Raw genomic sequence first — 12,500 nt, forward strand, 5'->3', positions numbered from 1 at the left:
CCACAGGTTCTCCCTACGCTGGGTTGATCTTTTCAATGCACAGCGACCAATCGCCTCCTTAAGAGAGACTGTCGCCGGTTTGGACCACGCCGTCGTCATGCCAGATCCGTGATTGCCGTCCTTGTCAGCCTCCACTTATCCTCCTAACCTATATTTCGGTAACACGGAAAACATTCATGTCGCCGACGGAAATTCATATGGCCATTTATCTTGACTTAACTAATGACGATGATCACGGTAACTTGGCAGGGGCGAGCGATCTAGTTCAGCACTAAGGATGCTCATGGTAATAAAGGCTCACTTATTTCCACAAACCATCATAGATCTAACTTTAAATGCGCACAAATATTGCTCATTCCTCCGTCCCCCTCCCCCTCTTCTTGCAAATATGGTATGTGAGCACCGGAAGATAAGCCAGTTAATGACAAGAGATATGTAACCCAAACAGATGACATTGTCGGCACCATACATCGCGTCCAAACCGACGCTTGCGCGCCGTCTTGTGCGTTGATATTCGACGGGGCGGCGTTGGCGCCTGCGCTCAAGGCCCAGGGCTATCCATGCGGTCTGATTTTAGGAAGCCACACATTTTCGACAACATGATCTCGATGATGGAGAAGTACACCAACAACCTGGAGGTGCTGGTGGACGAGCGCACCAACCAGCTCATTGTTGAGAAGAAGAAAACGGGTGAGTGCGGCCAGGCACCGGTGATTACAGGCGGCGGGCGGAGCGCTTACGGGTCACGGGCGGCGGGTGGAGGGAGCTGTTACTGGTAACGGACGGCAGGCAGAGCTGTTACTGGTCACTGGTTACAGGCGGAGGGCGGAGGGAGCTGTTACTGGTTACAGGCGAAGGGTGGAGGGAGCTGTTACTGGTAACGGACGGCAGGCGGAGCTGTTACTGGTTACAGGCGAAGGGCGGAGGGAGCCGTTACTTGTTACAGGCGGCTGGCGGAGGGAGCTGTTACCAGTTACAGGCGAAGGGCGGAGGGGGCTGTTACTGGTTACAGGCGAAGGGGGGAGGGAGCTGTTACTGGCTACAGGCGGAGGGCGGAGGGAGCTGTTGCTGGTTACAGGCGGAGGGCAGAGGGAGCTGTTACCGGTTACAGGCGAAGGGCGGAGGGAGCTGTTACTGGTTACAGGCGGAGGGTAGAGGGAGCTGTTACCGGGTGCAGGCGGAGGGCTGAGGGAGCTGTTACCGGGTACAGGCGGAGGGCGTAGCGGGCGTGTGGACGTGTGTCGGGATCAGACTGCAGCTGTGCAGACCGTAGTAGCCCCTTCCCGCGTGCTGATGCCACTTAAGTTATGTGCACTGCATGAATCATGCATTGCACGTTCATCTAGATTCACCCATTGCAGAATGACAGCGAGGTGCCGATTTTCAACAAAACCTTTGACATAAGGAACTACCAATGACAGCAAACACCGTGGGTACGTCCCACATTCCACAACGCACTGCGCCCAATATGCGCGCCCGTTAACCAAGTTCTGACATTTGAAAGCTATGCACCCGTGGCGCCAGCGAATGGTGGCGCAACTAACAGTACACATCCGGTCCACCAGAGGCGCTGCTGCACGAGATGCTGCCGCGGTACGTGGCTGACCAGCTGAAGCGAGGCAACAGCGTGCAGGCAGAGAGCTTCGACAGCGTCACTATCTACTTCAGCGACATCGTGGGCTTCACGTCCATGTCGGCGGAGAGCACGCCTCTTCAGGTGAGGATCCGATCCTCGGCACGAGATTGGTTAGGATCCTCAGGACGGGCGCCGGTCCGGCTCCTCAGAGCGGGCTCCCAACGCGGCCGTCATCTTCAGAGCAGGACACGGGCCACGGCAAGTACACATGTCAGGGTCCTTACAACAGCGCCTGATCATCGTCCTCGGGTCAGGACACTGATCAGGGTCCTCAGATCAGGACACAGGACACGGTCCCCGGTGCAAGGCGCAAGTCATGTTCAAGAGCGGGGCACCGGCCAGAAACGGGAGTCGGGATAATGTCCACAGCATGAGACGCTGGTTTGGAACCCGAGCGCGGGACACGTGTTCTGGTGCTTAGTGCGGATGTGGGTCAAGTCCTGCGATGATGATGCTGGTTAGGCCTCATGACCTCAGGTCTCATGTTTGGCTACCCAAAACCGGGCGTAGTTCATAATCCTCAGAACAGGGCGTAGGTCGGCATCCCCAGAACAGAGCCTTGCTTTAGATCTTCAGAACAGAATACGGCGAGGCACATGTCACAGTCTGGTAGGATGAAACAGAGGCAAGGATCACCAGCGCCGGACATGTGAGTCATGAGTCAGTCTGAGAGTCATGTGAGAACGCTGGATACCAGCCGAGGCTTTTTTTCTTGTTTTATTTGAGTTCATTTTATAGGTCATTAGGTGTTTAGAACAGCACATAGGTCAGTGCCCTCTCTCCAATGCTGGATACCGCGCAAAATACTCATTTTGATACCGCGCGAACATTTGGTCAGTGTCCTCATCACAGGAGGCAGTCAACACCAGCGAGGTGCAAAGACACGGCATGCTGACGCAGGTGACCAGGAAGGAAAATCATACAGTACATGTGACGAGGGTACCCGCGTTTGCAAGAAAGTTTCAACATTGCGATTGTTACCTACTGTGACGTTTTAATGCTTTTTCACAGACGTAATTTGAATACGACTAGAAAAACTTGAAAATAAGATGATGTTTAGAAATTGAATTTGAACTGATTTGAACAAGTAAATAATCGTCGCGCTGTCGGGTTGGTGTGTCAGCATTATTTGCGTCAGTTTTACCCTTGACTGCATGTGATAAAATGTGTTTGGTTTAATTTCCATAATCACTCCACAGGTGGTGGATTTCTTGAATGATCTCTACACGTGTTTCGATTCCATCATCGATAACTACGACGTGTACAAAGTGGAAACCATCGGTGATGCCTACATGGTGGTAAGCATCTAATTTAGATGTCCTCAAAGCACGTAGGGCACTTCTGATTTGTGAAGTATTTTTGTGGGAATAATGACACGTGTGGAGGCATTCTATGGCCTTCGACATATTAGAGAACTCATGGTGCATTGGCACCGAAGGATAATGTTGTGTGAGTGCGTTGGACGACGTTATTTTTTGCGTTGTTCTTTTGAGGCTCCGCTTACTTGGTTTATTCTGTACCGTACCAACATGATGTGTTTCCATCGAACTCAATAAACAATCAGCTGACTGTGAAACTCTCTCCCGGGTCAAGGTCCTCTGTTTTTTGTGCTGTCACCTGTTCTGGATCTGTCCTGTGGTGACGTCACGCGTCCCAACAATGACGCTCGATACCTGGTGGTGGCATGCGGTCCCCTGTGACAATACATGTACCCTTGTGACGTCAGGCGCCCTTGTGACGCCATGCGTCCTTGTGACGTTATGCGCCGTTGTGACATGGGCCATTGTGACGCTACATGCGTCCTTCTGACAATGCGTGCGCCCTTGTGGCACTACATGCGCCCTTGTGGCACTACATGCGCTCTTGTGACACTACATGCGTCCTTGTGACACTACATGCGCTCTTGTGACACTACATGCGTCTTTGTGACACTACATGCGCCCTTGTGACGTCTTGCGCCGTTGTGACGTCATGCGCCTTTGAGACACTTTATGCGCCCTTTTGACGTCACACGGCCGCCTGTGCCGCGTGGCCAGGTGAGCGGTCTGCCGGTGCGGAACGGTCTGCAGCACGCGGGCGAGGTGGCCTCGATGTCGCTCCACTTGCTGGAGGCCATCCGACGCTTCACCATCCGGCACCGGCCGCAGGACACGCTCATGCTCAGGATCGGCATACACACCGGTCAGTGGCCGCTGCGTGGGACGCGGACGCGCGCGACCGGCCGCGCTCGGCGGTGGAAGACGGTCCGCGGTGGAAGGCAGTGAACAGGGGAAGGGGGGGGGGGGCTGACGCAGGTTCCACGGGGAGAGCCGCACTCGGGGGTCACTGTGGCGGTGGAAAGTGGTCCGCGGTGGAAGACAGTGGATGTGGACGGGGAGGGGGGGGGGGGCGGTTGGAGGCTGACGCAGGTTCCACGGGGAGGACCGCACTCGGTGGTCACTGTGGCGGTGGAAAGTGGTTCGCGGTGGAAGGCAGTGGACGTGGACGGGGAGGGGGGGGGGGCGGTTGGAGGTTGACGCAGGTTCCACGGGGAGGATGGCACCCGGGGATCGCTGTGTACAATGGACGTGTTGCATTCGCTCTGCAATCAGAGACGCAAGGGTCACAGCATTTATAAGCACTAAGTTGACTCGCAAACGGTACTGCTAGGATTGTCAGCGGTGTTGATAATTATCCAAATTAACGACTTTCTCACATGTCGACATGTGATAGTATTTTAAGTGGTGTTTTGACATAACAAGGTTGAAATGCACAATTTTTCACAAAATTAGTTCAGTCGATTCATTCCAAGTGCAATCGGTTATGCTGTACACGTGAAAAATGCTAGCCAACCTAGTCGGATATTAGGTTAACGGTATGGTCAAAGATCGGTACATAATGAACTGGAACAAACAGTGATGAATAATTGGGAAATCAGCATAATGCTACCAAAAGTGAGCTATGAGCCCTTGGAAACAAATGTTCTGTGCTAGCTTTACGATGAAACCCGCAATTTCTGACACTTAACGGTTTGGGCGGCTTCTTTCCTTTCCCCAGTCTTACAGGTGCATATTTTTTCCCGAAAATTTTCTTTTAATGCGCCTTGGTGCTAGCGTAGATTTCACGTAATATTCTGTGCATTCCTTTTGCCAAACATGTGCATCTCTTTGGCACCGTATAGGTCCATTTTTGCGTAAATAACGTGTGAAGTGCAAAACTCTGCATTTAAGTGCCGAAGAGTGTCCCTTATTCCTGTTCTAGTGCATAGTCGAACATTTCACTGTCCGCAATGTTCCATTTTACATACCGTGGAACCACCTATGCTATGCTGCTTTTGTTGCGTTGCAAAAATTATACCCATGTTGCAACGACCTGATTCACCAGGAGTATCAATTATCAATTGAGTATCAATTTACCTTCGTAAACGCAAGGCATTGTGCGTAATCCCGGGGGTATCACTACCTTCGCTTCTCTACCACATTCCACTGGAAGTCCTCCCAATACCAGGCTCTTTATCACTCCTTTGCAAGGCACGTGTTCGAACTTTTGACGTAATATGTAAGAAAGATGTTTTGGAAAATTGAGGAAATTTTTCCGACCCGCTTTAGGCCGTTTGCAAAAAAAAGCGAAACAGATGTCGCGGAGCATTATCCCACCTACCTGGAACGGGACTATTGAGCAGCAGCCGGTTAAAAAAGCTAAATACCAGGCTTGTTTATCACTCGGTGCGTTTTTATGACATGCATGTATTGGCTTCATCATTTGTGCCAACCGTCAATTGGCGACATGATTTTAGCATATTTAGCGCACCCGAGTGCCAGCGTGCGCTGCGGTCCTGGGTGGGAAGATGCCGCGTTGCTGACAACCTCATTTGAGCTCATGTTGCGAACCCTCAGGTCCAGTGTGCGCCGGAGTGGTGGGCAGGAAAATGCCACGTTACTGTCTGTATGGCGACACCGTCAACACGGCCTCCAGAATGGAGTCCACCGGAGCACGTGAGTTTAACCCGCGCCGATTGCGGCCATCTTTGATTTGCTGACAAGATCGAAGCTCACGCGGGACAGATATAGCTCGGTCTCTGTAGTTTGTCCTGTGAGGCTAGTCAGCTGGTGACGTTGTGCTCTTTGTATTGAAGCTGGGATTTTCCAACACTCTCCAAAGTTGCGATACGTAAAACCACTGCATTGCTTGGTGATAGACTTTGGACACAGCCAAAGTGGCGACTGAGTATTCACTGCAGTCGCCGCGGGCCTGGTTTATATGGTCTGGCAGGGAACGCTTCCAGCTTAGCGCGACAGCAAGCATGAGCCCGACATATCGCTCCGCGCCACGGCTGTCTACGCCAACGCAGTGCCAACGACACCCCCGAATGACGCCAGTAACGCAGCGTTCGCCTGCGTCGGCAGCGCTTCGAATCCACTGCAGCGCCTCGTGTCGAGCTGTGCTGATGCGCCTCGGGGGATACCAGCTGGAGGAGCGGGGGAAGACCCACCTGAAAGGTCAGCTCCCCGTCCTGCTCGAGGCCTCGCCGCCTTGTCAGCATCCTGACGCTTCCGCCGGTGGTCGCTGTGCAATGCTACCCTGCCTGTTCTTGAACGAAGTACGGTGGCGTTGTTTTTTCGCGACTTCTTTGCAGTTACACCCGTGTGAGGCGTTTTGGGGTCTTTTGATGCCTCCCTGTTGATGTATAGCACAAGTACACCAGTACACCAGTAAGTACACCAGATACTGGTGTAGACTGCATGGGCTGGCGTCCACTCTACACAGCAGTGTGTATATTGCCATCAGCCACACGCCTGTTGGGGTGTGGGATGAGGGAGAGAACAGCGGGTGTCCTGATCATGTCAACAGCCCCAAAACATCGGTACGTGGAGCCAGCCGTGTTTCTGAAACCCTACAAGTGTTTGTTGTGATTCATGCAGGTGATCCATTGCACCGTATAAGTGCGTAGGAATATTCCTCTTTCATGAGCGTAGCAGATACGACTGTAAGGTATTGAGAGCATTGCACTTGTTTTGCACTTTGGATCATTTTGTTGTTTATTTGGATAAGTTGCTTTATCTTGCTTAGATTATGTTTTGAAAATGTGTTCTTATTTATATCAAATAGTAGAATATATCTAGTGTCGCTTACAGCAGATCGGAAACGTCAAAGATTTTATTTAAGTTCGATTTTTGTCTTCTTGCATGCATTTTGCCCGTAGGTTAACAAGCGGCACTTCTTGAAAAGTATTTCAGTCCGTAACCTTGTGCCATTGTGCCAAGCGGTGGTGAGTCTAAAACGTACAGAGGGAGCAAGATATATCCGGTTTCTGTTCGTGGTCACTTCCGGATGTACCAGCGCAGATACGCACTTGCCATGGTCAGAGAAATCGTCAATAGCGCATTACACCCCTTGTCTTAAACGCCGTTAGTCCCTCTCGCATCAATTTTCGGTTCGTTTGGCCACTCCACCAACCTGCCCCTCAAATTATCACCTGGAGCACGAACCCGCTGACATTAATGCCGTGCATCATATTGAATCATCACAAACATTACACACATTCGGCAGCTGTCGTGCACTTTTCCCAGTGTCGCGATTCACGACGCAGCGGTATGTGTCTCGGCCTCATATTGTCATAGCGTACGCCTGGCCTCTCTCGTGGACCTCGGGCGTCTACAGCCTCTACCAAACAAAAATATACCGCCCCCCTCCCACCCCACCCCACCCACCCAGGACCAACTGGCACACCGCTTTGCATAAGCGTGCACACATTTGCAATGATCCTAACACCAGGCTCAAACAAAACCAGCGGTTCTTTGTTCCTAAATCAAACGTGTGATTCGTGCGTCGTTCAACTGGGCAACCGAGAAAAGAAGTCAACATAAAATTCGTATTTTTACACGGAGGTGCGTTTGTGCCAACCACGATAAAGAAGTATAGCGAGACAAAATCCGAGGTGAAAAAATGCACCGCACATGAGACTTCCTTGCGTGACGCCGTCCCTCGGCGGACGCCGTGTCCGGCGACCAGGTGTGAGTACCGCACGTGCGGGGCCGCCCTGTGAACGAGTGTTGCGCTTACGATCCGGTGCGTGCCTTTGAATGAAAGTGGCTCCGGCTGCATTATTTGGGAGGAACGACTCCAGTCAGGTGATATCTGAAAGCACAGCGGTTTGATGCAACTGTCAAAACACCGGACACGCCCGAGTGCGAACATTTCACAAACCCCACATCTAGGTGCGTGGTCAGAGCTTTGGTAAGGCTTTGGACTTCATGGCACTTAGGGTTGTAGCGGCGGATTTGACCCGTTCATTGACGAAGTTTCAGGGCGTTTTGCATGCCCCCAACTCCGCGCTGCACGTCCTCCCCCCCCCCAAACTCACGTTGCGAAACTATGTCAAGATGGGTTTGATATTGTTAAGCTTTTATTTTTCTCTAGCTGCTGAGAGAAGACGTCGATTTCTAAAAAAGTATCCAAGCCGGTGGATCTCTAGTCTGCGTTCGACCGCGCACGACCGGCTTCCGCGCCGATCCTCACTACTGCCAGTGCGACGATCCGTTCGCGTTTTCGCCGCACGGTATTGTTTTCGTGTCGCTGCGACACCTGGCGCCTGGTTTCAACCCGTGCTCCGAAGGCTTCCCGTTGTTTCCCGAGCTTACATTTCCAATGGCAATCCGCTGAGGCCGGAAACGCAAATTTGTGGTTAAAGTGCAAGTTTCTTACGGGTAGGAGTAGCATCCATAATGATTGGAGGTTAGTTATGTGTGTCCTGCACATGTTCCATCGTTCATTGACCTGGGAGGTGTCACCAAGCGTCATAATGAAGTTCTACCGCTGGCATTCCGTTTTTTTCGCCTGGCCATCGGCTTGGAATTACATTTCATATGCCCTCATGATAGCCTTTCAATCACACATTGGCATTCTCGACTACTCTGCTCATATCAGCGCCATCGAAAAACGTATTCAGGCCTGCTGAAAAAGGTACGGCGGAAGGTGAAACATTCCCGTCCTTTGACGTCGAGAAAAGCTCGGACAACAGCCTCGCCTGCCATCCTAACCAGCTGATTTATCTTGAGTGCGCACGGACTGGCTGCGTTGGCTGACCTCTGCCTCACCTCTGCTGCAGGAAAGGGTGACGTCACCACCTTCTGGCTGGTGGGCGAGGATGAGCGGCGGCAGGCCCGCCGACTGCAGAACAGTACAAAGCTGCGCGCGCAGAAGCAAATCCGGTAGGTGCCGCTTGTGGCAGCCAGCAAGCTCCGCTGCTTCGTCACAGACTTGTTGAAACATCTTTCTTCATCTCGCTTGATGGTGCACTTATTGCATGCTTTGCACGCTTGTGACCAGGATGATGTTGTGTGTCTTTATCACGGGGTTTTGGTTTCGTCCGCGGAATGCAAAGTCATTTCGGTCTCTGCGGCCTGGCCATAAATGATAATCGCACGCGAGATGAACCTCAGGAATAAAGAGGCATCGCTAGGCGGAAGCATTTTGTTCGCACCCTAGCCACCTGGAAGGGTTCTTTATATCTTCTGATTGCACATGTGTCGTGGGAAGAATTAGATATCATGCAACAGAATTTATGGGCTAAGCATTTGATGCAGCACGCTTTCTAGTTCTAGAACTGTCCTCGTTGCATAACATCTCCACCTGCTTCCCCCGCCCCCTCTCCCTGGTAGTCTCATAGTCTGCTGCTAACGGTCTCGCGTCGAAGTTATCAGTGATGCCGCCATTTTGTTTCGGCAGAGTGCTGCGCTCCCGCGGCGGCATGGAGCGGACACACAGCCTCGAGTCGACTCGGCGGCTGCGGTTCGAGCTGGACCAGCACAGCGAGCGGCGTCACGTGGCGCGCGCCACGCTCGACACCAGGTGCGCGTGCGACGCAGCCAAGCGGCGCTCCTGTCCGTGCATCCACGAGCTGGACGACGACCACGAGTCGACGTCACCAGGGGGCGGCGGCGGGTCAAGTGGCGACCTTGAGACGACCTTGGGCGGGAACACTGATTGGCTGACGGTGGTAGTGGCGGATGACGCGTCGCGCTCTGATTCGGCGCTGTATAGCGTGGTGCGCGCGCGACCCGAGGTCGAGAACGTGGCATCGGACTTCACGGAGAGCGAGCCGCTGCTGGCGACGGCGGCCGACAAGCACGAGACGCAGATATAGTGACGCCCGCGGGTTCGATCCTCGTGCGGGGCGTAAGTGTTTCGGGAGCAATTTCCGAAGTAAGCACACTCGTTGGAGTCCACATGCCGGTCAGGTCGGCAACAATCAGCTTATCAGACAGGGAATAAGAATGAACTGGTACCGAGCTAACTTTTGGCTGTTTTACCCCACATATCGACTGGCTTGGAGCGGTCTCTCAATTGTATGTGGCTTTCATGCGGTGAAGTCGCATACTTTGCATATATGTCGACTCGCCAAGGCCACTGTGGAACACACGCTATGCGTTCAGCTATCTGACATATTTCTCACATTAGCATGGAAACGTTCATGCATGAAATCATTGGAGGCGCATATTTGTTTGTATCGTTTTAGCCATAAGTGTAGTGGAGCTGTCCGTATAAATACCGCACGTCATGCATCATCCAATCTCTCATCTGTAACACAACATGCCACGTACGTACTGAATGTATAGACGTTGTCCATGCACAGACAATCATGTTACCGGCGGACAGTGAGTCGTAACCGCGTCGTCACGTGAAAGCTGCTTGCGGGAACGCACCGTGTGCTTCCGCCGACCGTCGCGTGATGGCGCCACGTGACAACCCGCCGCGCGTTGGGCGCCACCCGCGGTGCCCGCCCTGCGGACGCGGCTCGCGCTGGGGCCGTCTCGCCGGCGCGTGGCGTCCAAACGCCGGCGAAGACAGGTGTTGACTGTGACGTTGCCGGGGTGTTCGGCGGCTGCTGTATATGGTAGACAATATTTTCGACTGTGAAATACATGGCGTACGATGTTTGTCGACTTTGCTGCGGTTCGATAGCGGTGAGTGTGGCGCAGCTGTGCGCTGCGCCGAATATGCCGCGAGATAGCGGGCCTTGTGGGCGATTTTTCGGCCTGGGAACCCTCGCCTCACGCAAGGACAGGTGCACTGGGACGCTGGGAAAGGAGCAGATGTCGGCGCAGCACGCCCCTGGAGACCGGATCGTTCGCTAGCGTTAGGAATGTCTCGTCACGCATCCAACTGAAGTCAGCTTATATGACTTACCATTGTGCTGGACTCACCCTATAGCCACTTCGCCTTTCATCGCTATGGCTAAGACAGCGTGATTCGCGAGAAGAAATGATGCTGAGCCTTTTTGCGGCCACAGTTATATCTGAGCCGTAATATGACCTTGAGCGATAGCAGAAAAATCACATGAACCGCCGTCTGATGTGTCAGAAGCGGCTGCGCTGCTTCGGAGGCTTGCCGAGCTCCGGCCAACCTGCGGAGAAGCGATGAGGTCCGCAGGGCTGTGTCTCTTGGGTCTGGCGCTGACGACCGTCTGCCTCACGGGTGAGTTGGACTTCTGGATGGCATGGCACCGGCAGTCGGGCAGATATTGCTTCCGGCAGTCGAGCAAGTCTTGCTTCCGGCAGTCAGGCAAGTCTTGCTATCGGCAGTCGGGCAAGTCTCTCTGGCGGCAGTAGAGCAAATATCGCTAAAGGCAGTCAAGCAAGTGTTGCTTCCCGCAGTCTTGTCGGGCAAGTCTTGTCGGCAAGTCAGTCGGGCAAGTCTTGCTACCGGCAGTCAAGCTAGTCTTCCTGCCGGCAGCCGAGCAATTCCTGCTACTGACAATCGAGCAGGCTTTGCTTCCCTATCGCGCGTCTCATGGGCGTCTCATGGGCATCTCATGGACGTCTCATGGGCGTCTCATGGGCGTCTTATGGGCGTCTCATGGGCGTCTTACGGGCGTCTCATGGGCGTCTCATGGGCGTCTCATGGGCGTCTCATGGGCGTCTCATGGGCGTCTCATAGGACGTCGAATGCCCCACAAACGCACCGACTGAACTGCGCATGGACTTCGGTCACATCAGCTCTGTGAGCGAGGAGACCGCTGCATGCACCGCACGGCTGTCGCGGGATTCCCTGAGATCCGCTGCTGGAAGCAGGCGACGGACCGAGGCTGCGAACGCCGGTCAGTGCTGCTGGTGACAGATCTGCGCTCCAACGCTCCCATCTTGATGCCACCGGCGTCCCAAACGAGGGTCACGGTGACAACAACAAAAAATGTTGCGCGGGGCAATATAGCAATCTGTGGCAATAGAGTAACCTCCCTGCGATGCATTTTGCGTCGATCTGGGCGTTTTGTGTGCATCCCCACAAGTTCGTACGTTAGAGCCGTATAACTCCGTGATAAGGACAATGCTCACATGGAGTTAACGCTGGCGGCTATCCGTCCCCAAACCTGTGGTAATGTTTTGGTAGTTGTTGGGGTGCTTTTACCGCTTCTGACATCCTTAATCTATTGTGAACGCGTCAAAATCAAATGATATTAGGTTTATCAGCCTAAGTTTACACACATACGTTGGATGGTTTGAAATGCGAATGTTGTCTCACTTCTCGAATTGTCAGTCTCCCCCAAACCACCGCACACCCCTCCCCGGTCCTGCGGCAGAGGACGCGACGGTGTGGGGTGTTTCACCTCCCTCCCCGGTCCAGCGGCAGGGGACGTGACGATGTGGGGTGCTTCACCTCCCTCCCCGGTCCAGCGGCAGGGGACGTGACGATGTGGGGTGCTTCACCTCCCTCCCCGGTGCAGCGGCAGGGGACGTGACGATGTGGGGTGCTTCACCTCCCTCCCTGGCGCAGCGGCAGGGGACGTGACGATGTGGAGTGCTTCACCTCCCTCCTCGGTGCAGCGGCAGAGGACGTGTGCTACGATGATGTGGGGTGCTTCACCACTGACTACCCCTGGAGTGAC

General features: G+C 53.6%; 1 protein-coding gene across 1 annotated transcript in view; it reads left to right on the plus strand.

Annotated features, from left to right (window-relative positions):
• The window catches only part of LOC119114151 (speract receptor), a 59,684-nt gene extending 49,142 nt beyond the window's left edge, over positions 1–10,542 (plus strand). Inside the window, exons 19-26 of the mRNA XM_037238361.1 lie at positions 578–690; positions 1,566–1,717; positions 2,836–2,934; positions 3,673–3,817; positions 5,512–5,610; positions 6,022–6,114; positions 8,724–8,826; positions 9,344–10,542. Of these exons, the coding sequence (XP_037094256.1) occupies positions 578–690; positions 1,566–1,717; positions 2,836–2,934; positions 3,673–3,817; positions 5,512–5,610; positions 6,022–6,114; positions 8,724–8,826; positions 9,344–9,761 (1,222 nt within the window). The 3' untranslated portion in view covers positions 9,762–10,542. The remainder of the gene's footprint in view (positions 1–577; positions 691–1,565; positions 1,718–2,835; positions 2,935–3,672; positions 3,818–5,511; positions 5,611–6,021; positions 6,115–8,723; positions 8,827–9,343) is intronic.
• Positions 10,543–12,500: the final 1,958 nt, after the last annotated feature.

This window comes from Pollicipes pollicipes, unplaced genomic scaffold, assembly GCF_011947565.3.
Source record: "Pollicipes pollicipes isolate AB1234 unplaced genomic scaffold, Ppol_2.1 Scaffold_7262;HRSCAF=8765_pilon_pilon_pilon, whole genome shotgun sequence".
NCBI lineage: Eukaryota > Metazoa > Arthropoda > Thecostraca > Pollicipedomorpha > Pollicipedidae > Pollicipes > Pollicipes pollicipes.